A 26,367-nucleotide genomic window follows, 5' to 3' on the forward strand; every position below is an offset into this window, starting at 1 on the left:
GGGTGTTTAAAACTCCACTCCCTGTTGGCTGCTAATTAGGGCTAATTAGGCTAGTTATCCCCTCCAAACCCAATTCCCAAAGCCTGGCACACAACTCCTTCCCTCCTACTGCAGATCAAAGACCACAGGCCATCCTTTAAGTAGTATCTGAAATCTCTGTCTCCAGGAAGACTCCGAGACTTTCCTGACACCAGCAACCTGCTCCTTCCCCGTCCTATACAACAAGCTGGCTTGGGAGGAACCTGAGAGATTAGGCACTTATCTTAAGAATGAGGAAATCAAGGCCAGAGAGGGTAAGTGGTTCATCCAGTCACACAACGTGGACCTGGCAAGATGGAACAGAGATCCCAGTCCATTTGACTGCTTACCAGTGCATCCATGTAATTCCCATGATTCTGATGAGGCCCGGTTCCAAATGTGCCTGTGTCCCTTTAGTCTTTGTAACCTCAACATTCAAGCTGCTTAAGCCGGATTTTGGCAAACTTAGTTTCCATTGGTGTGGGTCCTTAAGTATGCTCAGGTCTGCCTGTCATTCCCAATGTGTTCTTGTCGTCTCTGAGCTATGAGAGGCATGTGTAAGGGCAATTAAGTATTTGTGGTCTGTAGGCTGCTGCGTGCCTGTCTCAGTGTCTCCTTTTATGTCGAAGGATGTGTGTCGAACTGCGGCTGTGGGTTTTGTGTCTACGCACTCGTTTGATGCCTAAGGGTAATTGTGAGTCCGTGTATGTTTGTATATACGTGAGGGCGATGAGTCTGTGGGCTGCTGTGGACCTACTGATGTGTGTCTTTTCATGTTGAAGGTGGCATATACGCTGACCATTGTGTGTCCATTTGGGTGGGTGTTTGTACACAAGGTTGTGGGTCTAATCGTAACTATGTGCGTGCGAACTATGTCAACTATGTCCGTGTGGTTAAAGGCTGAAGGGAATCAGTTTTTTATCCCCGGGTTATGAGAAGATGTGTGTAGCCGTGTGCCCACGACAGGAATGTGTTTGACTCTCAGCCAAGCTCGGTCCTCACTCGGAGGTAACAGTCACGTTCTGGGATGCCCTGGCCCGGGTTCCCGGAGGGGCGGGGCCTCGAACGCCCCGCCCCCTGACTCCAGCCCCCTCATTGGCGGTGTGTGCCGTGACGTCATGGGGATCGCAGACAGAAATCACAGCGCCCGGCGAGCGGGAGGTATTGTCCGTCACCCGGGGCTTTGTTACGTCTTCGCTACTCACCTGGCCGCGGGCGCGTCCTGGCCGCTGCAGCCCGGAGCGGAGTGTCAGCCGCTGCCGCCGCCGCTGCCGCCATGGTGTCCCCGGTCACTGTGGTGAGTGAGCGAGCGAGCGAGCGAGCCAGTGTCCGGCGCGGCCGGAGCCCACCGGCCTGGGGACTGGGCTGCGGCAGGCCAGGCCGTCGGGGGCCGAGGAAGGGCAGGGATCCCGCGGCGGTCGACGTCCCCGTGCGGGAGGCGGGCGCTGTCAAGGCCCGGCACCCCGGACCCGGGGCGCCCTTCCTCCAAGCAGCCCCCGCCCGCCCGCGGGAGGGAGGAAAACAGTGGGCACGTGACTCGGAAGCGTGACTTTGTTGATGTCTGTGTGTCTGACGCGGGTCGGTGAGGTGGCTGCCGGAGAGAGAGGGACAGCAGCTGGCCGCCCGGTTCTGCGTGGGCAGACCACAGGGAGGCGTGGGAGAGAGCGGGGAAGGGCAGGAAGGAGGGTGACTGGGACCTCTTGGGAATCCTGGCCCAAACTTGTTTCTTCCCGTTCCTCATCCTATAAACAAGCCTGGGGCAGGGGAGGGGACGCCCTTGAGTCCAAGCAGCGTTGGTAATGCGCTGGAGGGAGAGGGGTCATTGTCTCTTGACATCTCTACCAATTCAGACTTTCTCAACTCGAACCTTTGTCACTTCTCCACCCTTCCTCTTCTAGTGTTGGATTCTCTATGACTGTCAAAATCTCACCAGCTACTACTACTACGGCCTGTTTCTCCTTATAGGAAGTATAGGGCTGGGGGAGGGGTATGGAGCAGATGTTGATGCTTCCAAGGACTGGCAGGTGGTTGCTGGGGAGAACTGGGGACTGTGGGGTTGTTCATCTCCTGCAGTCTCCTCCTCTACCCATGCTCCTGCCCTGATGAGCCTGGATGGGGGATATCTCCATAGGAAGGGACTGAGTCATCTTTTCTCCCTGCTCTCACCCCTGGCAGAGCAAGGGCAGGCTTGGACCCTGGACCTAACCATCTGTCTCTTCCCAACCTCCTTCATCACAGTCTGATCAGCCCTCAGGTAACTGGCAGTCTGGGAATCAGTGTGTTCCCAGAGCCTTGTGCTGGACAGCTCACCCACCCAGAGGCACAATCATTTTGGTCAGAGTGTGTGTATACAGGGAACCTCAGCAGTTCTGAATCACCCACAGAGACCCTGTACTCGAAACCCCAAAAAAAGAGCATCAGGGGATCACAGATTCGAAATATCTGCAGCAGCCCCCTCCCTCAGCTTGGAGAGTACCTGAAGTGGCCTTGGACACACCTTTCTTAAGCTGCCCTCCCCCCTTATCTGGCTGAGGCCAAGTCAGCTGCTTTAACTTCCTCCTCTCATTCCCACATCTCCTCCCAGCCAGTCTGCTGGCTTCACATCAAAAGCTGGAAAGAGAACCCCTCCCCTGCTTCCTGCCTCTCTTTTTGATGAACTCTTGAATTGCTCTTGTTCTCTGGGAAATGAGACTGACCAAGAGACGCCCCGCCCCTTCCACTCCCCAGTCCCTGAAATCCTTCTCTAGCCAGCATCCCTATCTCCTCTCCTTGCTCTTGATGGTACCATTAGGCTGGTACCTTTCGGAAAGCTGGAGTGAAGGCTGAGGAGCAGACTGGCCAAGGAGAGGGCCCGCTGAGGGCCCACCCTCACACATTCCTGGCACTCACCGGGTGTTGCCAGGGCCCTAAGCCTGTGCCTTGGCCCCACTGCAGAGGATCACGAGTTGGCTAGTTGTGGCGTTTCTGTGGTTTCCTGCTGACTCCACTCCATTCCAGATGGCTGGTGGCTGATGCTGGCAGGGAGGGGTTAACGGGGCTTTGGGGAGGGACAGGGAGGAGTCAGGAAGGGAGAAGCATTGCCTGCAGGAGGGGACTTTATCCCAAGATCTGTTTTCTGCCCAGTGAGTGACCATTCTGGTCCTGCTTTGGGCCAAGAATGCACATGGGCAGCAGGAACAGGGGAGCCCTTGCCCTTCCTAATCAGCTGAACCTCAGGGTGATGATGGGAATGTTCATACTGTGCTGGCTGGTTGGGGCAGGCCACACTGGGTTTCTGCGTGTTAATCCTCCCTACTTGGGAGGTGGGTCTGGCTCTGGGGTATATGTCTGGGTTGAGGGTGCTGGCTCGGAACACCTCTGTGGGCTTCTGAGCTCCAAGTGCTGAGTGCTGCCCTTGTCCTGTGTCCTCCAGGTGAAGAGTGAGGGACCCAAGCTGGTGCCCTTCTTCAAGGCCACCTGCGTGTATTTTGTGCTCTGGCTGCCCTCGTCCAGCCCATCGTGGGTCAGCGCCCTCATCAAGTGCCTGCCCATCTTCTGCCTCTGGCTCTTCCTTCTGGCCCATGGCCTAGGATTCCTGCTGGCCCATCCCAGTGCCACCCGCATCTTTGCGGGGCTCGTCTTCTCCGCTCTAGGTGATGCCTTCCTCATCTGGCAGGACCAGGGTTACCTTGTGCACGGTCAGTTGCCCCAGTAGCTACCTGGGAGGAATCCTGGGGCTGGGTGCTAGAGGGTCTTACGTGGCTGAGGATTTGGGAGAGGGAGCTTTGGAACAAGAATATGGAGAATCTGAGGGGTTCTGAGGCCAAAGACCGTGGGGCCCTTGTTGGAGGATTACCTTGCAGATCTGGTGATCAGTTCTAGAGTTTCTCAGGGGAAGGGAGGGTGTATCTTTACCTCTGTGGATTTCCTCCCACCCCTGATACTCCCCAGAGAAAACTCCTGGGTTATCCCAAGCACTCCCCTCCTACCCCCACCCTGTTACTTATTACTCCCTGAGCTGGCCCTCAGCATCCCCTCATCCCCTCTCACTCCCAGGTCTGCTGATGTTTGCTGTGACCCACATGCTCTACGCCTCGGCCTTTGGCATGCGGCCATTGGCTCTTCGGACAGGTCTGGTGATGGCAGTGCTGTCGGGCCTGTGTTACGTTCTTCTCTACCCATGCCTCTCAGGTGCCTTCACTTACCTGGTGGGGGTCTATGTGGCCCTCATCGGCTTCATGGGCTGGCGGGCTATGGCAGGACTACGGCTGGTCGGGGCAGCCTGGCGCTGGACCGAGCTGGCAGCAGGCAGTGGTGCACTGTTCTTTATCATCTCAGACCTGACCATCGCCCTCAACAAGTTCTGCTTCCCGGTGCCCTACTCACGGGCACTCATCATGTCCACGTACTATGCTGCCCAGATGCTCATCGCCCTGTCAGCTGTTGAGAGCCGGGAGCCAGTGGAAGACTACAGACTGAGCAAGGCCAACTGAGAGGCCAGGGTCTGGTTACCCCTCTCTCCTCCTGGGGCAAGAAATGGGTCAGGACGGCTGTAGGCCTACCCTGGGGCGGCAGTTACCACCTGGGAAATGTACAAGTTTGAGAGGGTAAGCAGGAAAGGGATCTCTCTAGCGAAGCTACTGGTCCAGAACAATTCTGAGAGCTAAAAAGACCCAGCCTAATTCTCCTTGATGGAGCCGGAATTAGACATCTCCCCACCTCCAGCCCCATCGGGACTGTCAAAACCCCTCTGGAGGGTGATGGTGCTCGGTGTCTTGACCTCCCCCCACTTCTGCTAGATGGAAGAGTCTGACTCACCCGTTCCCACTCTTTCTCATCTGCACCGAATTGAGGGAAGAGAGGAGACATCTGAGCTGAGACGACCCAAGCCAGGGCTTGAATTCCCTTTTGCAGGCCCCTAATTGGGAAGATTGGATGAGGATGGAGTCTCCCTTTCCTTCATCTATCCTTGTTACTTGAACAATCTCAATTTCTAAGTGTTGGGTGGGAAGGTGAAGGGGTGTCTGTCCACGTAGGCAAGACCGGGGACTTCATTGGCCTGGGAGCTTGGGTTACCAAGGATTCAAGTTGGTCCCATCTCTCTCAGAGGCTAGCCCAGAGTGCAGGCCCACCACCACCACCCTTAGACCCTATCCCCGGGGCTAGGGTGAACCATGCCAAAGGAAGGGGCCAACTTGTATGTGTGTCTGTGCACGTGAGTCTGTGTGTGTGTGGTCTGTCTCTCAGCCTGTCTGTGTCTTACTCTGCCATCTGTCTCTGTCCTGCTGTCTAAGTCTTACAGGGAGAGGGTCTCAGGGAGTTGCTGAGGGGGTGCTGAGCCTGGCTTAGAGAGCTGGGACCCCACCCTGCTGCCATCAGTGCTTTCCTCTCTGCCCCTTCACTGGGAGCCAGAGGAGGGGCCTGCAATGACATTCTAGGGTCATAAGACCTAAGGCACATTCAATGCAAAAGGAGCAAGGATGGGACATCTCCATCCTTTGCTGCTCATGTGAAAAAAAATAAAAACCAAGGGCCATTGGCTGTCCTGCTTGTGTGGCATGTGCCTGTCCTGGAGAGGAGGGGGTTGGGGGCATGGTGCCAGGGGCCTGGATGTCCTTACAGCCTGGGTCACAGTCCTGGCCAGTGCATCTTGGCGCCAGGCTGGCTCCCTGGCTCTGGTGACATGGTGCTGGTTGGAGTGGGTCTCACTTCCCGGTCACGTGTATGGGTGAGGATGTAGTTCAGTAGGATGGGGGATGGGTAGTATTTACCACCATCCAAGTTTCTCCTTGATGCACTCCCCTGCGCACGGGTGCCTGGCACCTTTGCTATGTCTTAGTTACCCAGCGTCCTCTACTGCTGCCCACCTCCTCCCAGACCTGCTGCCTGCTCCAGAATGATCCAGATTCCCTTCAAGGGTCTCCTCTCTCCTTGGCCTGTGGGCTCAGTTAAACAGCAGGGAGGAGGAAGATTGGATTGGTTGATTTGTGCTTTAGATGGGAAGCCCTGGCAAAACAATGGAGTGGAGTTACGCCACTCCAGGGGCATTTGCATCTTAATGGACAGTGCCCTGCCCCAGAAGCAGACAGGGAAGCCTTGGGTGGTGGTGAATAGCCCTTAGGGAAGAGGTGGTAGAGTTGTGGGAACGGATAGAGGAGGCTCAGTCCTATGTGGGTGGTGAGTGAATTAGTGATTTCCAAACGATACCTGGTGGGAGACAGTGAAAGAGTACGTAGAGGAGGGAGGCTCAGAGAGTCCCCTATCCTTGTTTGAAGTCTAGCAGTTTCTTACGATTTTTTTTAAAAGGGAGATTTCTGCTGTAAAACCCAAGTTTGAAACGTAGGGAGCTGGATGACTGATTCCTTCTAGCTTGAGAGGCGCTGATTCTCAAACAGTGGGACCCTGGACACTGAAGAGGCAAGGCCCTGATCCCCTCCTCTGACAACAGACCCACCTGGTGACGAAGTGGGGGGGGCACCTGAAGAAGGATGAAGCCGATCAAGACTTGCTCTCCCTTGCCCTGAGGGGAGGGGAGGCGCGCCAAGGCCCCACCAAGAAGGAGCTGGTCCCTCCCAATGTGAGTGGGTTTGGACTAAGTTCCTGGGGTCCATGCTCTGTGTGTCCCCATCCACTCCCAAGTCCACGTCTTTGGTCCCTGCTGCACATCACGCTCAGGAACAGGCAGGGGTGAACTTAGTCAATTTATTGTCCCAGGCCTCCACTGACTGTGTACATTGACAAGCAGCAGAGAGCAAACGGGGCCGCCCTCGCTGGGGCCACACACAGGATAGGCCCCGAAACCACACATCACAACATCCTCCTGATGCTTGGGCTGGGCCGGAGCTCACATGAGGTACTTAGACTTTTTCTGCAGACTCTCAGTGACTGATGCTAGAATGGACTTGTCATCTTTGTCTGAAAGAGCAAAACAAGTATTTGTCAGTGTTAATGTTGCCAGGGGGAAGGCAAACTCCAATGGCTAGACTTGCAGTTAAGGCCCCAGTTCTCAAGGTCAGCTGAGAGGGTGGGGCCAAGAGCCATAGTCATTCAGCATTTAATATTTGCCAAGCATTGCTCCAGGCATTTCTGCGTGCTATCTCATTTAAGCCTCCAAACAGCCTTAAGAAAGAGATGAGAGAACAGACTCGGCGTGGTTTGCCAAGGTCACACGGCTGGACGGTAGTGGAGCCAGGGCTCTGGGCCCATGTGCTTACAACCAGAATTAAGCTGTCAGGGATTTGTCTAGCTGTGGAATGAAAGTTGGATGTCTCCCACCATGCCTTCCCTGGCCTCGTTCTGTCATACAGTTCAGCCACCATTCTGGAGGCATCATATCATCTCAGAGCCAGACGTCTAGCTGAGCACTTGAGACCGAGCGACAGGGCGTGACTTTCCCCGAAGAGAGGCAGCTACAACAGGACAGCGATGGACTGCCATGGAGAGTTCAGGGAGTGGCAGAGGATGAGGCTGGAGAAGTCGATGTAAGGGGCAGGGGACAGTGTGGGGAGCCTTGCTGGTTGGGGTTTTCTCAAGAGGATCATGGAAAAGGGAGTTACAGCAAGAAGGGGCAGGGCAGGTCCGCTTTGCATTTCTTGAGTTCATGCTACTAGCTGTGTAGTTGCGAGGACAGAAGAGGGTGCAGGAAGAAAGAAGATCGCGCCCCTGCCTGTACGCGCATGAGCAAATGTGTGGCACGTCTGGGTGGAGGAAGGGTCTCCACTAGGTTCCCTTCAGTCCTTGCCCCATTTGTACTTCCATCTATCCTTATCCTGAACCAGTAGTTTTCAATCTTGGTTGCATATCAGAATCACCTGTCAAATCTTATAAACATAAAAACTCCTTCCAGAACCCTGCGACAGATTGTGACTGGTGAGTCTGGTTTCGGCCTATTCACCAGTTTCTTTTTCAAAGGCAAGTCTACGCCCACTAAGGATTGCAGACCCCCGAGTCTGCAGAGCCAGGCACAGAACAAATGACATGGAGAGGATGGGAGAGAGGAACCAAGTACGGCCAGTTGGTGAATGTTTACACCACCTGATGGCAGAGGAAATAAAAAACGGCGCCACGAAACGGCCATCCTGCCCTCTGGACCAGGTGGGCCGCAGGGGCACCTCCCCGCCCCGCCCCGCCAGGTGCCCTCACCGTAGACCGTGAGCGCGCAGCTGCTGCGGTCCTTGCCCAACTCGTTCTCCACCAGCACACTGTACTCGCCGCTGTCCTTGAGCGTGCAGGTGGGGATGACGATTGTGCAGACGCCACTGGTGGAGTTGTACCAGAACTTGGAGTTGGCCGTGATGTTGACGTCGCCCTTGTAGAGGGTCACCGTGGGCCGCGGGTTCCCCAGGAAGGCGCAGGTCATGGTGCAGTCCTGGCCGCGCAGCACCGTGTGCGGCTTGAGCGGGGTCAGGAAGCGTGGCGCGTGGCGCCAGTCCTTCTGCTGGTACGGCTTCAGCTTGGCGCTCAGGTCCTCGACTGCGCGGGGGAGGGCGGGGGGACACGGCAGGCAGTGAGAGCGCCCAGGACCCCCGGCGCCTCCCGCCCGCTGAGAGCTCTGGAGGCGCCCCGGAGACCCAGCTCCCCGGGGAAGGGCACGCGCTAGCCACTCTGGGGTCCCGACTTGACACTGGCGTGTCCGGGGGTCCCCTTCCGCCACCCTCCCGCCCCTTGTCACTCCAAGGTTCCACGATCAAAGCCAGGTGCGCGGGTTTGGGTTTTTACCCTTTTCCAGACCCGGGAGTCCTAACTTCTTGCCAGCTGCCAGCTTGCGGACCGGGCTGTTAACCGGCTGGGAACTGCCCATCCAGCCTTTCCCCAGCGTCATCTCAGCCTCCGCAGGCTCCCCTCGCCTCCATTTAGCTCCTCATTTCAAGTTTCTCCATCCTATCTTCACCCTTAATCCCTTCCCTTCCTGGACGTCACCTTCAGAGACCCTCCCCAGTCCTCACCCCCTTAGACCCCTCAGCTCCAAGGGCAGGGTCTCAGCTCCACCCCCCCAGTCATCCCCGCCCCCAAGGGCACCTCCCCACTGCCACGTTAGTCCCACCCCTCAGAGTATCCAGAAAGTATCTCTAGGCTTCGGGATCGCTACTTCTCTTCCCAGCATCCCTGACCGTGGCCTTTCCACCTCAATGGTTCTCAGATTTTACCTCCAATCTTGGGTACCCCTGGCAACGCCTATGTCATCCCTGCCATCGGACATATAACCCGAACCCCCAAGGCCACCCACACTCACTCTTGTCCTTGTTGACGAGCCAGGTGTCCTTGGAGTCCAGGGGCTCACTGTCACCGATTTCGTTCCGGGCCACGACTCGGAAGTAGTACTTCCTGCCGGGGAGTAACCCTGTCACCGTGTACTTGTTGCTGAAGACGTGGTCCGCAGCCGTGAACCAGGTGGCGGTGCTGGCATCTCGCTTCAGGATGACGTAGTGGGCCTCACTGTCCTCCTGCACGTCAGGGCTGTGGTTCCAGGTCAGAGTCACCGTGTTGGGGACCTCCTCAAACAGCCGTAGGTTTGTGGGTGGCCGCGGAAAATCTGGAACAGCCATATAAGGTCCCTCAGCCATCCTTGCGGGCCTGAAGAGTTGTGTCCCACCCCAGCCACCTGCCAAGCCCCGTGGAAGGTGGAATGGGGACTGTCTCTTCTTTGAGTCTCAGGCCGCTGGTGTTTTGGAGTCAGAAGGAACTATTTCTGAGGTGTAGACCTGCCATTTACCAGCCCTGTAAACTCTGAGACCCATTTCCTCACTTGCAAAATAGGGCTGACAATAACTCCCACCGAAATGTTGAGTAAAGTGCTTGGCACATAGTAACCATTCAATAAAAGTTTATCCCTTCATCCCTTGGGGGTTTAAGGCTTGATTATAAAGCATCTAGCCCTCACTATCGGGTCACTCCCATTTTCAATGGACTCGTCTCCATCTGCCCCTCCTGCCTCCCACTCATTTTTTGCTCTCTCTCTTCCAGTCATACTTTGCATACGCCCCAAAGCTCACCAGATACGAGTGCAGAGACTGACACAAGGGTTTGGTCCTAGTTCAATGCCTCTAGGGCTTCAGGGCATTTAGAAAAAGTGGAAACAAACCTCCCCAGGAAGGCAAGGGCCAATAATGTCTTGCTCTGTGGCACCAGAGAAGCCGTTACCACCTTCGGGTGTGACTTGACAGGGGCAGGAACTCAAGCAGCAGCGGGGAGCTCTATTTGGGAGTGTGTGCAAGGATGCCTCCCCGAGGCCTCTGTCGTACCTGCCACGCGCACGTGGATGTCATAGTACGCCTCTCCAAACTCATTCTGGAGCAAGATGCGGTACACCCCGGAGTCGGCGCGCTTGCTGCTGTTGATGAGGAACTGGGAGTGGTTCTTGCCCTTGGTGATGGTTTCCCGGCCCTTGGTAGGGATGCCATCTTTCTGCCAGATCACGTTGGGTGGTGGTGAGCCCTGCGTGGTGACGGGAGATGGCACTGGGGTCACCCAGGTGTTATCTGGGGGCAGGCCCTCTCCCACTCCACTGTCCAGGAATCTCCTGCCAGGCTCTATTGCCTGGGGTCTGGCGAGGAGCAGAGACAGAGATTATGATAGCTACAGCAGCCATCTTGGCTAAGTGGGGGGCCTGTGGGGGCCAGGGTCTGGAACGACTCACAGAGAAGGCAGCATGGATGCAGAGGGCTGTCCCAGCACGAACCACCATGTGACTCTTCAGCCGGGCGGTAAGGTCAAACTTGGGGGCAGCTGAGACGGAGGAGACAGAGGTGGGGCCATGGACCTCTCTCTCTGGAAGACTCAGCTTTAAACCTCCCCCCACAGCCTTTCCCAACCTCTCCCCCATGCTCTCACGACAGGTCATACAGACAGCTGGCAGCCCCAACACTGTGAAGCGTTTAGTTGTTCCTCCTTTGTCTTCCCCTATTAGTATGTAACACTCTAGGGCGGGTCCTGTGTCTTATTTGTTTCTATATTTCTAACACCTCCCTTGGCACACTATTTGGCATAGAGTGAGTGGGGTTTTTTGCGGGGGGGGGGCAGGTCACCCCTAGCTCTGTCCAGGCACAAGTATGGATGACTTCTTGAGCATAGCATCACCCAGTCTTTCCCTGTGGGATGAGGTCCCAGAGAGGAAAGTATGGGGCCAGGATGTTGGGCCCTAAACCCCAACTCTGTCTGCACCCTCACCTGGCGGTGGCATGGCACGGACCCCCTCATCCAGCTCCACAGGCTCCCCAACCCCAGCCTCGTTCACAGCCCGGATTCGGAAGAAGTACTTCTGCCTCTCGGTGAGGCCCCCCACCGTGTAGCAGGTGCCCGAGATGGGGATCTTGGTGCACTTGGACCACTCCTTTGTGTCTTCAGCCCGCATCTCCAGGATGTAACCGGAGGGGGGGTCTCCCTCTGCAGGCTCCCGCCAGGCCAGGGAGATGCTGGAGTTGGAGGAATCAGACACGTGCAGACCCTGCACCAGGCCTGGGGGTTCTGGGTGGCACAGACATCCAGTTGGCCTTCTGACTCATCTGTATGCAATCCCGTGTCCAGTTCCCACACTCAGTACCCCTGACACCTAACTTCCACCGCCTCTGCCTCCAGCTCCCAGTTAACACTCAACAACCTCCAAATTCAGTTCTCTCACTGGATCAATCCTGTCACACCCCTGACACCCTCCAAATTCAACATACCCTACACCCTCAATCCCCCTATATTCGAAACTCCAGCCTTTAGCCCAACCGTCTCCACCACATCCATTCGTGTGCAGTACCCCACCTCACCTCCTAAACTCAGCACCCTCCCAACCATCTACCCTACACCCCTACCCAATCCTCAAACGTGTGTCCACGACCTTATCTAACCAGAAATACTCAGAGTTTGATAACATTTTTTTCCCCACACTGCCTCCTTGTTGTCCCCTCGATCTTTACTTGCTGACTTTCTTTTGGGTGTATCCCGTCCCTCTCTTAGGCTGGCAGCCCCCAGAAAGTGGAGACTGTGCGGCGGGGTCATCCTGTGAGACCTTCCCAGAGAAGAAATCCGCTGTCTACCTTGAAGGGGTTAATCCTACTGTGTGCGGGGGCTTGGCAGCCCCGTACTCACTGACGGGGTCCTTGGCTACCACTGAGCTGGATGCCATACTGGGCTGTCCAGGGCCTGCCTTATTCACAGCTATGACTCGGAATTCATATTCTGTGTCCTCCAGGAGACCGTCCACAGTGCACTTGGTGTCTGAAATGGGAATATGAGGGGTCGTGAGGCAGGGGGTCCATGAGATGGGAGACCAGAGAGTGAGAGGACATGAAAAGGGGGTTATGGGATGCCATGAAAACCCCCAAAGGAGTTGGGGAATGGAACACGTTCAGGCCAGCAGAGATACATAGGTCTGCCCAGCAAAGCCTCCCTTGGTCCTCCTGGGCCTCTCTCCCTAGGACCTCACCTTGGATGGGGTCCTTGTTGACTGGCACCCAGAGGTTACTGCCTTTCTTCCTCCGCTCCACAATGTAGCCAAGCACTGGAGCTCCCCCATCCTGGGTAGGGGCATTCCATGTGATGGTCATGGCGTCTTTGGTCACATCAGTCACTTGAGGCTGGGAGGCAAGCCCAGGGGGCTCTGTGGAAGACAGGGCAGAGGTTAGGAGGGGGAGCGTGTAGACGGTTGCCCACCCTATGCTGATGTCTGGCTCCCTCCTTTAAAAAACCCCTGATGATTCTTAACTGTGGTTGGACATTAAGATCAAGTGGGGAGTTAAAAAAAATGCCAACACCAAAAAACAATGTTTGGGTTTTACCTGCAGATAGTTTAATTTAATTGGCCTGGGGTGGAGGCTAGTCACTGGCATGTTTTTCAAGACCTCAGGTGATTCTACTGTGTGGCCAAGACTGAGATCACCAATTCCAATCTTCCAACCTGTGTCATTCCCAGTGCTACGGTTCTTAATGTTCCTGACACATGGAGACATGGAGACCAACTGGGAGGAGTGTAGCAAGTAGTTAATTAGCACTCATAATTAAAATGCCAAGGTTGTCAAGGGTTTTCTTTGGGAAAAAGAATAGATTCAAGGTTTTCTCTAAAGTAACATCACTCCCACTTGGATTTGGGATGATTTCTGGAATGGAGAAACAAGTGGAGTCATTTCCGTGGAATTGAACGCAGTTCTGGATATACACATGGAAGTGTGTTGTGCATGAGATCTAACTGGGAAAAGTCGAGAATTTCTGCCCAAGATGACGTTCTGTTCTTACTCTGGATTCTGTCTGTCTCATAGGATAGCTACAGAGGTGACCCCAGGAAATTCCCGCACAGACTAGCATTCCCCACTGTCTGAAGACCCCCATCCTGACCCCCGAGTTTCCCACTGAGCATGGGGCTGTCTCACTGACCAATGGGATTTCCTGCAAACACTTCCTCTGTTTCCAGCGGGTCGCTCACTCCTTCTGAATTAACTGCCAGGATACGAAACTGGTAGGCTTTCCCCTCTTCTACCTTGTTGGTGGAGAACTTCGTGAATTTACTGTCCACCTCGCCTATCTTAATCCAGGCCTTCTTGCCGACCATCCTCCGTTCCACTATGAACTGTGTCACGGGCCGCCCGCCATTGTCCTTCGGGGCCTTCCACTTCATGTGCACACAGTTCCCGGAGAGTTCCAGGAACTCCACCCGGCCCTGGGGAGGCTTGGGACGGTCTGAGGACAGAAGATAGCCATCAGAATGGGAGCAAAGGATCAGATCCCACCTGCTGGAGGTCCAGCCAGACTGGAGGACAGTTAGATTCTGAGCTTTCTGGATCCCTCGCCCTTCTCTGTGTTCACTGCCCCTCCTTGTAAGACTTGCCCAGAGGGTTGGATCCTTGGCCCCTGAGACTCTCACTTGCCTAGCAACGGGGGGACTGGGGACCTGAGGGCCCCCTGCCTCAGCTGATGTCCCCCTGTCTCCTTCCAGACAAGATCTCCCCCTCCTCTCAGTTTCCAGAACTTCAATGCTTTCTGGTATTAATAGTTCATGTTATGCTGTAATTACATGTCGGCTGGTCTTCAGCCCTTCTGGGTTGAGAGACTGCTGGGATACATGCATCTCTGTCCTCAGCACTGAGAACACAGAAGAGCTCAGTCCTGCTGCTGAATTGAATTGGAACCTAAACCTTCTGACTCCACAGCTTGGTGGCGTGTGTGTGTGTGTGTGTGTGTGTGTGTGTGTGTGAATGATGAGCTCGCTAAGGCCAGCTCCTCCCCTCTCCCCTTAGCCTTATGTTCAGACTCGTCCCAAATCCCATTCCTACCCCCTCCCATTCTTCCAACCTCATTTTATCCTCAACGGTACCTCCCCTCCCCTCCCCTCATTTCACTTCAACTCCCACAACTTCCCCACCAACCTCACTTCTATCCCTAAATCCCACCTCTTTCACTTCATTTCTACCTTCCAACCACGGACTCATCTCCAAGTCGGTAACAACACTTAACACTGGAAGGTCTATTAGTGTCCTGCACTCTTTGTGTCTTAGATTCACGTGAAATAGATACAAAAAACTAACAAAAACCAAATCATCCTGTTGCAGGTCAGAAACTGAGGCTTCAGAAGGTTCATAGACTTGCCCAAGGCCACAGAATTAGGAGTTCAGAAAGCGGGCTTCTGGCTGCAAAGCTAGCACTCCATCCTTTCCGCAACCCGCCACTGCAGCTCCGTCCCCGCCCCCAGCGCCGAGCAGCAGGGTCCGCCCTCACCCAGCACGCTGAGGTGCAGAGTGGCTGTGGCCGTGCCGTGGTCGTTCTTGAGCTTGAGCAGAACGAGGCCACTGTCCTCACGCACGCAGTTTGAAATGGTGAGCAGCGCCTGGTCTTCCCCGCGCTCCAGGGACACGCGTTCCTCCTCCGTCACCTCCACGCCGTCCTTGTACCACGTGACTTTGGGCAGCGGCTTCGCCCGGAAGGGCACCTTGATGTTCGCGGTGTGGCCCACCTTCACGGTCACGGGGTGCGCGGCCAGCGCCTCCAGCACCGACGGGTCGATGGTAGGTGGATCTGTGGGGCGGCGGCAGGGCAGGCTCGCCCGGCACGAATGCGGGGCGGGGCGACGAGGGGTGGAGGAGGACCCCGGGGGTGGGGGAAGAGCTCTGAGCACGTGGGCGGGCCAGGCGTGCTCGAGCTTTGCCGCTAGCGGGCTGCCACCTTACCTGCAATGAACACCGAGGCTTCGCTCTCTGCGCCCTTGGCCCGGAACGTGTACTTGCCCTCGTGCTCCGGGCCCGTGTTGGGGAAGATGAGCTTGTGCACTGCACCCTGCTTCACGATCTGCACGCCCGGCAAGTCCGTGATCTGGGAGGCGGAGGGGGGCGGGGGCGAGGGCGAGGGGCGGGCGTGAGTGTGAATGTGTGCCCAGTCGACCCCTTCCCTCCTTGGTCCCCTTCCCTAGCCCTTGCCTCGGACCTCCTTGCCATCCTTCAGCCACACGCCCTCCACCTTCTCGTCGTTCAGTACGACGCACAGCTCAGCCGGGCTCCCAGTGGCCGCGTGCACGTCGGACAGCCCGCTCTTCACTGTGGCCAGACGCTCTGGGGAGAAAGGGAGCGGGGGCTGGGCTAGGGTGCTGGGGACAGAAGGGACTCACGGGAAAATGGCTGGTGGCCATGGCCAAGGGAAGGGCAGGGGTGCCGCGTCTATCAAAATAATTTATGATTAGCAGGAGGTTTGGAAATGGCCAATGGGTGACTGGAGAATGGTCAGTGGGGGGACTGGAGCAAGAAGATGGGAGGTTGGGGAAAAGCCAGTTGCATTGGGAAATGACCGATGGGAGGCTTATCATCAGAGGATGGTCAGTGGGGACTTGGGATGCTCAGCTGAGGAAGGGGAATAGATGGTGGGAACGCAGGTGGTTAGCAGAGTTGGTGGTTAGTTGTGGTTGTGCTAGATACGCTAGACAGTTTTTAGGGGGTGAGGGTGGTCAGGATCAGTGGGGAATGATCAGGATTAGTGAGTAGGGGCTGGCCAGGGTCAAGGAGTATAGAATGATTAGGGCTGCTGGGGATGGTCAGAGTCTGGAAGTGAAGGATGGATAAAGTCAAGGGATTTCGGAGAGCATCTGAGAGGTGGGGTATGATCAGGGTCCAGGAGGTAGAGATGTTCAGGGCCTGGGAGGTCGGAGATGGTCAGAATTTGGGAGATGGGGGTGATCAGAGTAGGGAAGTAGAAATCGATCATGGTCTGAGGAGCGTTGGAGTCTGTAGGGGGCCGATCAGTGTCATGGTAGGGAGCTGTCAGGATGGGGGGTATTGGACAGTGGGGACTGACGGGGTGGGTGTGTACCCTCCACGGTGACCATGGCAGTACTGTAGTATTCAGTGGGGTCTCCATCCTGCATGGCCACCACGGTGTACTCTCCACCATCACTGAGCTGTGCGTCGTCAATGACCAGCTCGGCCCGCTTGCCCTCGTGGCTCATGCTGTACTTGGTGCTGCGCTCCAGCGGCTGCCCGTCCTTCTTCCAGTGCAGCGTCACATCCTTGGACGTCAGCTCACACTCGAGGCATGCGCGGCTCCTCTCTTTCACACGTACGTTCTTTAGGGTTCTCACAAACTTGATGGGGATGCCTGTGGACAGGGAGACCTGGATCCGACCCAACTCCGACATCCCTTTCTGCAACTACATGCTGCTTTGCTCCTCTTTTTCATCCCAGAAACACAGGGACTTGTGACGTGGAATGTGTTTGCGTGCAACGTGCGACCCAGAGAGGTAACTGGCAGGGAGAGTCCCAGCTCTGCCCCTTATTTGCTAGCTGACTGTATGCAATGCATTCACTCCCGGAGTCTCGGTTTCCTCATATGTAAAACAGGATAACAAGTTTTACCTCCTCACAGCATGGCAGTCAATATCTCTAATGCCCCTCTGGAACTCCAGCCATAACTGCATTGTCTTTCTGGTGTCCGGGCCTTGACACATGCTGTTCTCTCTACTGAGAATTTCCTCTCTTCTTCTCCCTTTGCTGAAAGCTAAACTCCTTTTTGTTCTTCTTGGTAAGAAGAAGGTTGGCCATCACCTCATCACATCCTTTCTGACATCACCTAGTGGTGCCCCTTCTTTGGGTTCCCACAGCCTCTGTGCCTCCCTCCATCACAGCCATGATGATGCCATGTCACACGTGTCAAGGGCGGTTCACATGTGTGGCATGCTTCTGGGCGTACCCACCATCATGCGTAACTCTCCAAAAGTGCTCTCATGTAAGAAGATGCATGGTTAGGAGGGATGTGCTAGAATTATGAGATTAGAGCCAGAAGGGCTACTAATTTCTTCACCCATGACCTCCAGCTGATAATAAGACCCCAGTGTGTCTTGACTCCTTGCTTGAGAACTTATGTTCTGATTCCATTTTCACCCCTGCCTCCCCCACGACTCTAGGAGTTAGTGAAGAGAATGCTGTGTCTTTCTAGTACCCATCACCGGGCTTTGCAAGGAGACATGGATGGAGGGATGGATGGATGGATGCCCACATGGAGGTGGCTGTGGCATGAGGCCCACCCCTCAAGCTCCGGGCCCAACCACTCACGGTCAATAGTGAGCTGGGCCTTCTGTACCAGGTCCCCCACCTCAGCAGAGAACTCGCCGGTGTCACACAGTCTGGCATCCTTAATCTTAAGCGTGTGGGTCAGACCATCCTCAGACACCGTGATTTCGTACTTTTCGTCCCTCTTCAGCTCCTTCCCGTTGAACTTCCACACAAAGTTAGGCACTTTCTTGGAGAGGCGGATCTCAAACACAGCTGTCTGGCGCTCTGTCACCTTCACTGGCTTCATCTCTCCCAAGAACTTTAGTGGCTCATCTGTGGAAGAGGAGGAGGGGCGCTCGCTGGGCTGCAGCCCTGGTCTCCCCTGAGGGGTGGGACGATGAAAGGGGCACGGAGACTCAGGGGTCACTGGTCCCCTGTAGCCCAGAACTGGGGAAAGCATCCTTACTTTCATTCTGCCTGTGACCCCCTCCCATGATGTTCATATGGTCTCCCCCCCAGTGATGTTAACACAGCAATTTTACAAAGCACTTACGCACTTTTCAATATGTGCCAGGCACTGTTCTAGCCAATTTGCATATGCTAATGCATCCAATTCCCATATAGGTAGATTTTGCTATTCTTCCCCATTTTACTGATGGGGAAACCAAGGCAAATAGAAGTTAAATAACTTGTCCCAAATCGCAAGCTCATAGTGACAGAAGCTGGGGTTTGAACCCCACTAGTCTAACTCTGGAGACTGTACGTTTAACCACGATGCCACACTGCCCCATGGCACTTACTATCTCATAGTCCTCTCCCCATGTTTCCCTCCTCCATTGACGTCCATCCCCATGCAGTCCTCAACTGCATAGCCCCACAGTCCTCTTTCCCATATCCCCATGGACCCCATCCCTGGCTATTCCTCCCTTGACCCTGACTGTGTCCTCTTTGTTCCCCCTGATGCCCACATTCATACCCAGCACTGTGAGCTCTGCTCTCATCCTCTTGTCACCCACGGACAGGCTGTAGATGCCTGCGTCATTCATGTTCACGTTGGTAATAACCAGCATGTACTTGGTGCCCATCTGCTTCACATCATACTTGCCTAGGGAGTACTGGATCCTCAGTGGTTCATTACCCTGCCTCGTGAAACAGGTAGAAGAGCCGATGAAGGACTTCAGGAGGAGACTTCCAGAGGTCCCCATTCCCCAAGGCCAGCCTGAGCTGGAGGGTGCCATGTCTACCTCTCTAAGATCCTCAGACACACCAGAGACCCCTGAGACCTCTTTAGCCTCATCTTCTGGCCCAGTGGGACCCAGGATGCCTGCTTTCCCTGAGACCTGAACTCTTAATGTGACCTTCAGAGCTTCCTAACCCAGACTTTTCAGATGGGTAGATTGAGGCATAGAGAGAGGAAGGTAATGGTCTCAAATCAAAAAGCAAAATGATGGAATAGCTAAGAACAGAGCCCAGCTCCCAGCCAGTTTCAATCATACCAGGAGGCATCCTCTTGCTGGGATGGAAGAGAGGACCCGGCTGATGGATAATGAGGGGGCTCTGTGAAGGGAGGAGGTGCAGAGAGGAAATGATATTGCCAGGGCAGGCCCTGCCTAGGTGCCCCCCCCCACCTTCATCCATGTCATCTTGACATTGGGGTCCTTCAGCTCCATGATGCAGTCAAAGACCACAGTGGTGTCAATCTTGGTCTCTATGTCTTCCAGGGGCTTCAGAATCCGGATGGTCTGTGAGATTGTGATAATAAAATGGAAGGCGTCAGGGACATCTGGAGCCTGACCAGTCTGTTAACCCAATTCTGGAGGAGCCCCCTAAAGGTCTGGGGAGAAATGACTAGGCTGATTGGAGACCTGTGCTTCCCCCACTTGCTGCCACTGAAAGCCTGCAAGACTTGGGGGGAGACAGATATGATGGACGATAAGAAATGAACCAGCACTTGCAGAACGGTCACTATGTACCTGGGCCCATTACATAACTCCTCTAATTCCACACCACTAGGTGTGGATGCTTAATAATCTTGAGTTGGTTGAAACAAACGAAAGAGGAAGGTAGATTTCTCATTTTGCAAATGAGAAACTGAGGTTCGGAGAGATGCCCAAGTTCACATAGTTAATAAAGCAATAGAAATGGGCTTTGAACCCAGGGCTGTCTGACTTCAGAGTCCATGCCAACACATTAGGGGTAGTAGAGAGGGAAGTAGAAGGACAGTGAATTCCTTTCCTGCTCTTGCCTTTGAACACGTGCGTGCAGGGTGGAGGGGCCTTGCCACTGGGAGACACACAGGCACTAGCACTTTTGGAGACCCAGACCCCTGCCTGCAGACTCCCGCCCCACTATGGGCACTGACCTCCACCTCCACTTTCTTCATCTCTTTGAGTTTCTTGAGCAGCCCCCGGAAGTCAGTGAAACCGTACTCCATGCAGACCTTCTCAAAGTCCTTCTTGGGCACCTTGGACAAAATCTCCAACATCTCTTTCTCACCTATCCCCTTCTTCTGCTTCTTCTTGGGAGCAGGGGGTGCCCTGGGAGGAGGTGGGTGCCAAGCTTGGACTCAGCACCTCCCTCTGAATACTAGAGGGAGCCTCTCCTACCCTTGTGTTTCCCCTCCCTACTTCATGGGTTCTTGGACCCTGGGCCATTAACTCAGGGCCCTGCCGAAAGGCCTTCCGGAAGCTCTAGCCTGGAGAGTGGAGGGACAGCACCTAGGCAGAGGGGCCCCCCAGCCTCACCTCTTCTTCAACATCTTTTTAAAATCCATTTTCTCTTGACCTGAAGACACAGAAATGGACAGGGTCAGACAGGGGGAGTCTGGTCCCTAAGAGGAAAGGCCAGGAGGAGGGAGCTCACTCACCTTCTGTCACCAGCAAGGACACAGTGTAGATGGCATCTGCATGGTCATTGCTTGCAATGCACTTGTAGTTGTCAGAGTCATCGGAGGTCAGTGGCTCCAGCTGTATCAGAGTCCAGCCATTAGTGAGGGAAGGGGGGACCCCAGGGAGACTCTCTGTGAGAAGGCAGAGGAGGGCATGGGGGTGGGTGGGAGAGGAGCTGAGTGTTGGGCATAGGCGTGGAGGACCGAGCAGCCTCTACGATTTGGAGGTTCCAGGTAGTAGTCGTGCGAGTGTGTGTGTTCGTAGCCTGATTCTGCATGGGATTCTCCTTGGCTGTTAGCTAGAAGTCAGGGACTTCCTCTGAGTTGTAACTATGTGCATTTTCTACACTGGGATGAGTATTCCTTCCTCTAACACACACTTACTCCTCTGCACCAGGCACTGGGCTGCGTCTGAGGAAGCTGGTGAGTTAGGCTTCCTCGGTGCATGCAGCATGGCCCTTACAGCCCAGTGGGGCTTCAGAAGGTGCTTGCGGAATGAATGAATTTGTGGAAGGGGTGGCCAGGAGGTGGACCCTGGGGCAGCTTGTGTGTGCTCTGGGGGCTGAGGGTCCAGTAATGGGACCGTGGGAGGAGAAGGAACCGAGTTCTGTCTGTGGGGGAGAGGGGAGGCTCTTTGCCTTTCACCGTGGTAAGTCCTGGCAGGACCCACTGGGACAGGTCTCCACCTGACCCATCCCTCCTTTTCCTCAAGGGTCTGGAGCTAAAGGTTGCAGAAGCTAGTTACATCTAAAGATGATCAGCCCTTGGTGAGAGTCTTCCGGAAGGCTCCCTGAAGAGCCCAGGAACCCTGACCCTCACCCCTACGCTGTGCTCAGTTCCTCCCTCTGCCCCCTCCGTCTGCATTTAGCCCGGCTCCACCCACCACGGGCCCGCCCCTTCTAGCCACGCCCACACTTTTTGCCTGGCTTCTCTTCTGGCTCTCTCACCTCTGGAACAGCGAGGTCTCTTCCGGTTGGGCCAGCCCCGCCTAGGCTTTGCCCTAGCTCTGCTTCATCTAGCCCCTGATTTTGGTTCCCTGCTTACTCTAGCAACGCCTCAAGGTCCTCATTCGGCTTCTCTTATCCTGCCGCTCCTCTAGGGCAATGACAGCCTCTCTTCCCATGGCCCAGTTCTCTTGTCCACAAGGGGGGCTGCGACATGCCCTGGGGTCCCTGCCCCTGGCCTCATCCGTAACTGGATCTCAGGCTCGGGTCCCCGCACCTTCAGCACGTGCTCCTTGTTAATGCTGTCGTAGAACATCTTGGCCGTCTCCTTGATGGGGATGCCGCTCTCTCTCTTCCAGGAGATGTTGGGTTTGGGGTTCCCCCGCACCCGGGCTCGGAACACGGCTTTATCCCCTGCAGTGGGCATGGGACACAAGTTCACCTCCTAGTCTCCAGGCCAGACCTTCTGCCTGCACCCCGCCTCCTCCCAGGGATCTCATGTCCGCCCAGGGCAGGGAGGGATCCTCAGCCTGGCGCAGCCAGAGTTCGTGAACTGGGGGTCAGTGGTGGTGGTGGTGGTGGGGGGTGCTGGTTGGGGCACTGGGAGAAGAACGGGAAGCAGTTAGGGGCGTGGGAAGACACGGGGAGGGACGCACCCTCAGGCGCGGTGACCGGGTGAGGTTTCTCCGCGAACTCTGGGACGCTCTCGCCCGGCGGGATGTCAGAACTCCGAGTGACCAAGCTGAAGAACTCTACAGTGCTCGAGGACTTCCTTGTCACGACTTCCTCTGTGGCGGCAGGCGAGAGGTCAGAATGGGCTCCAGGCGGAGCTCAGCCCAGGATTGGAGGGCTGATCTTTTCTTGACGGGACAATGGAGCATTTTAGGCCAGTGCGGGGACTTTGGCCGGGGAAAGAGGACTTCGAGTCAGTGGGTCTTTGTGTTATGGCAAATTTCAAACACCAGGGGGAGCCAACTCCTCTTACCTTCATTGGACCACATTATTGGGTCCTATTTTTTTTTAAAGGAGACTTATGGGGGGGGGGGTGTTCTTGATCTCTTGGGCTTCTCTCCTGGAAGTTCTGGTCCCCCAGGAGCCTTAAGAGGGGCCGGGGCCTTCTGTTTGGGAGGCCTGGTAGCTTAGTTGAGCTCTGCTGTAGGCCTTCCCCCTGCCCTTCTGTGGTTCAGCATTCACTGCTAGGGCAGTAGTGATTTTTAAGTGAGCGAGAGGAAACATTCCCACTCCAGAGGGGCTGTATGTGGGAATATCCTTACCCGAGAGAGCAGCTTCAACGCGGTAAGGTAACTGTATATTTGGAAAATGAAAAGTTGTATTTTCAGCATAAACTGCAGAAAATCTTGTTGGCTGGTGAGCTGACAGTTAATAAATACAATCGGTGTGATTCATGGAGCACTTTCCTTGGGTCAGGAACTGTGCTAAACGCATTTCAGAGATTATTTTATCCAGTCCTCACCCTACCCCAGTGAAGGAGGTGCCTTCGTTATCCCCGCTCTTCTGAAGGACTGAGATGCGAAAAAATGTCTTTTAAATCGCAATCAGAGGCCTCAGACGAGAGTGTGCCAGCTGCCCCTGACCTGCAGTTGGGTGTTATTTGACTTCTTCGAGGCTTAAACAAAAAGTAGCCTTATGTCTAAAAATTGAGAGATGTCACATAAAAATTCAGATTTCTGCAGTCTCAGCACTGAGCTCATACTCCCCTATGGCAACGGTCAGTGGGTGGTGAATAGTGGGGGCCCCTTTAGGTGGGGCATGTCCTCTGCAGTTCACCGCAGTCTTTTTGCTGCACTGGCATTCCCTGCCTGGACCCTGTTGGCGGGGGTTTAAACGCCGGCTGCATGCTAGAATCTCTGCAGAGCTTGAAAAACAAGCAAACAAAAACACACCTGATTTGGCAGTTGGGGCAGACTTACGTGTTGCTCTTTTTGCGTTCCCCTTCTTCTGTCCCCGCTACACTAAGATAATTGTAATGTGCAGCCAGGGCTGCGAGTCACTGCTATCATCACGTAAGGATGCAACTTCTGGTCTCGAGTCCCAGTCATTGCGCTTGCCCCGCCTCCCTGACCAGGAGGAGTCCATATAGAGCGTTCATCTGGCCCTGACCTCTGTGCACGGAGGAGCTGGAGGGACTCTGTCCCTCCAGGACTTTGAGGGAGGGGCAGTGACCCGGAGGAGATATTGGATAGCCTGGCCCCTGGCCATCTTTTAATCACTTTCCACTAGAGACATGACTAAAACAATCTGTTCTGCTCTGAGACCATTTCTCAGCTTTCCCTTGGATCCGCTCTCCCCCAAGTCTGGTCCCCAAGGGTTGAGAGCCTGGAAGCTTAGGTCACTTGTTTATGCGTTCATCCTCTCTCCACTGGCGGCTCCACATCTATTTCTGAAGTGGAGCGGGGTCAGCATTACTCGGATCTAGGAAGGTAGCTGCTTCCCGAACTTCCTCTGTGGCTGCAGTTCTGCCATCGGAGATGCGCCCACCTGCCTATGGCCCTGATCTCCTCAAGCAATTAAGTTCATCAGGCACTCATACACCTTCACGTGAGTGACTTTTCCTAAGCTGTTTTCTAGAAGATCTGGTCTGTGGGTAAACATCCCACTGGCTTAAGCTTTATCAAAGCACAGGTTAGGAGAGGGTTGTTCTTTGTATCTTGGGCTCCTGAGGGGCCCTGTACTCACAAAGCCTGAGGCCACCCAGGGAGTGGATGAGGAGGAAGAAAGGCTGCCCTATCCCAATCCCCCTCCCACCCAGTCTACTTGCCTCCCACGATCTTGGTTGTCTGGGAGAAGGTCTGCATGTGGGTGGTGGAGCTGGAGAACTCCATGGACACGTGCTCCTGCCGCATCTGCTGGTGGTGAATGGTCGTCATGGTGACAGCAGGCGTGGGCACTCACCTGGGAGGACCAGGGAGGGGATGAGGCCACGAAGGACAAGGAAGGGAATAGGAGAGAGATCCAGAGAGGTTATTCTGCATGTGTGTGCGTGAGTGTGTGTGTGTGTGTGTGTGTGTGTGTGTGTGTGTGAAGGGACAGGGCAGGTGGGCACAAGGGGAGATGGCTGTGCACAGGGGAGGGTGAGGGGAAGCCTCTTCTCTCTGGCCTTTCTTTTCTTCCCTTCATATCTCACCTTCCCAGGATGGTTACAAGGACCTATGGGCCTGTCACCCACCAAGTAATCCCAAACCATTCCAAGTCTCCGGGGGGGGGGGGCGGAGAATGTAGGGCTTGGATTTACCCAGGGAACCAAGTAAAGCCCAGGGGGAGCTGAGGATACATATTGATAGCTACATGGAGCTAGGGAGGTGGTGCTGGATATTTCATCAGGAGGGAATGAAGTCAGACCTAAGAAGGAACTTCCTGACTAAGCCATACTTCACTGGGCCTTAAAAGGAAGCTGGGGATTTTTCTCATGAGCCCTGGGGACCCCTGGCATTGGTGGAATGCCAAGACAGAAGATAGCATGTCTGCTTTCATTTGTGACTGGGTAAAGATAGAGGCTGAGCTTTCATTTCTTTTTTCTTTTTTTTTTTTTAAAGATTCAGCGAGACAGGGAACACAGCAGGGGAGTGGGAGAGGAAGAAGCAGGCTCCCAGCGGAGGAGCCCGATGTGGGACTCGATCCCAGATCCCGGAACGCCGGGATCACGCCCTGAGCCGAAGGCAGACGCTTAACGACTGCGCTACCCAGGCACCCCTGAGCTTTCATTTCTTATACTTAAAAAAAAAAAAAAAGTGGTAATTCAATCCCATAGTTAATAAAACAATATAAACATCTTTATGAAGAGGCTCCCTCCAATTCCTAAGCCCCGATCTCCCAACCCTCCCCCAACATGTGACCACTTGTGGTCTCTCAGCTCCTTCCGGAGCTCCTTCATGCAAATACGAGTACGCTTTATCCTTGTCCCCTTTTTGCACTTCAGGGAGCCCACTATATACACTCTTCAGCCCTTTCTTTTTCACTTAATACATCCTGGCGACCTCTCCATACCAGTTCATAGAGCCTTTCCTCATTCTTGCGAACAGCTACACAGTATTTCGGGGGATGGCTGTCCCATTTTTATTTAACCAGCAGGGCAGTTTTTCCGTATGAGGAAACGGATGTCTGAGAGGAATCACCTGTTCAAGGTCGTTCAGACTAAAATCCTGGCCTCTTGACTCCCAGTCCACTGCCCTTCCAAGGGACCCAAGAGCCTGGTTCTGAGCCAGTTAGAGGCTAAACTTCACCTCCCCGCTGTGATAGATCTCTGCCCGGCCTGCTTCCGTCTCTGAGCTCTGAGACTGTCACCAGCTAGACCCCAAGAGCTGACCTTTACTCCTCACCTGCTTGTACCCACTGAAACTTTGTCCCACACTTCCTTTAAGTTCTTCTTTCCAGCTTATCTCTTAACTCAGGCAAAAGACCCGAGGGGCCTAACATCCCGTGATAGAAACCGAAAGAACCCGTCAAGCGGTAACGATTGCCTGGACGGGAGCTTGGGCGGCCCAGACCACCCAGACCAGTTTGAGCTTAAACCCCAACTCACGCCTGCGCAGATGGACCATGGAGTGACCGACAGCTACCTTTAGCTCATTAGAATACTAAAATCTCCACCCAAGGAGGAGCCTCAGCGTCATTTACATACAATATACGTATGAGCATTTTTCCTTAAAGCGCATGCGCGACCGAATGCCGGCCTCTACGTAGGAGGACAAGGCTCCCCTAACTAACTATTCACCCTAACCCCCAATAAAAGAAACCCACTCGCCCTTGCTCAGGGAGTCACGGCACTGGAAGTTGTTCCCCATGATCGCCTTACTTGCTGCAAATAAAGTTTCCTTTGTGTGAAATTCACCTGGTGTCGTTTCTCCCTGTGACTCACCAAGGAGCCCACTCATGTGAGTTAGGTTACTCTGGCCGTCCTGCTCTGGGCTCCGAAGCGAGCAGGCGCTGCCCCTTCTTGGGGAAAGAGGGGAGCCTTACCTTTGTGTGACCAGTTCCTCCTAACCCTTGAATGCTGTGTCCACGGCTTTGGGCGGTGCAGCTGTGCCCGGGCTATCGGCGAGCTGGTCTCCTTCTTCTTTTGCCCCAACAG

The 26,367-nt window shown here is 54.8% G+C and overlaps 2 protein-coding genes and 1 long non-coding RNA gene across 4 annotated transcripts; 2 read left to right on the forward strand and 1 right to left on the reverse strand.

Moving 5' to 3' along the window:
- Window positions 1-230: 230 nt before the first annotated feature.
- Window positions 231-5,542, forward strand: TMEM86A (transmembrane protein 86A). 2 transcript variants are annotated; one of them, XM_044389056.3, is made up of 3 exons: window positions 231-293; window positions 3,431-3,695; window positions 4,054-5,542. In XM_044389056.3, the coding sequence occupies exons 1-3, from the start codon at window positions 270-272 to the stop codon at window positions 4,488-4,490; spliced, it is 726 nt and encodes a 241-aa protein (XP_044244991.1). In that variant the 5' UTR covers window positions 231-269; the 3' UTR covers window positions 4,491-5,542. The 2 variants fall into 2 exon arrangements, with proteins under 2 accessions (XP_044244991.1, XP_026368020.1); XM_026512235.4 differs by lacking the exon at window positions 231-293 and adding an exon at window positions 1,140-1,315.
- A 1,143-nt stretch (window positions 5,543-6,685) lies between these two features.
- Window positions 6,686-24,282, reverse strand: IGSF22 (immunoglobulin superfamily member 22). Its single transcript, XM_026512236.4, has 22 exons — window positions 24,058-24,282; window positions 21,935-22,066; window positions 21,556-21,692; window positions 20,314-20,413; window positions 20,192-20,231; window positions 19,810-19,984; window positions 19,076-19,189; window positions 18,424-18,586; window positions 17,508-17,780; window positions 16,270-16,554; window positions 15,394-15,518; window positions 15,141-15,282; window positions 14,692-14,988; window positions 13,354-13,656; window positions 12,410-12,583; window positions 12,073-12,201; window positions 11,164-11,460; window positions 10,634-10,722; window positions 10,239-10,431; window positions 9,230-9,529; window positions 8,140-8,469; window positions 6,686-6,912 (listed from the first exon to the last, which is right to left on the reverse strand). Exons 1-22 carry the CDS (start codon window positions 24,164-24,166, stop codon window positions 6,842-6,844), a joined length of 3,978 nt encoding a protein of 1,325 aa, XP_026368021.2. The 5' UTR covers window positions 24,167-24,282; the 3' UTR covers window positions 6,686-6,841.
- LOC130544692 (uncharacterized) lies at window positions 21,952-26,122 on the forward strand. Its single transcript, XR_008961152.1, has 2 exons — window positions 21,952-23,837; window positions 24,833-26,122. It is a non-coding gene; the product is annotated as an uncharacterized LOC130544692 (long non-coding RNA).
- Window positions 26,123-26,367: the final 245 nt, after the last annotated feature.

Source organism: Ursus arctos, unplaced genomic scaffold, assembly GCF_023065955.2.
Source record: "Ursus arctos isolate Adak ecotype North America unplaced genomic scaffold, UrsArc2.0 scaffold_23, whole genome shotgun sequence".
Classification (NCBI taxonomy): Eukaryota; Metazoa; Chordata; class Mammalia; order Carnivora; family Ursidae; genus Ursus; species Ursus arctos.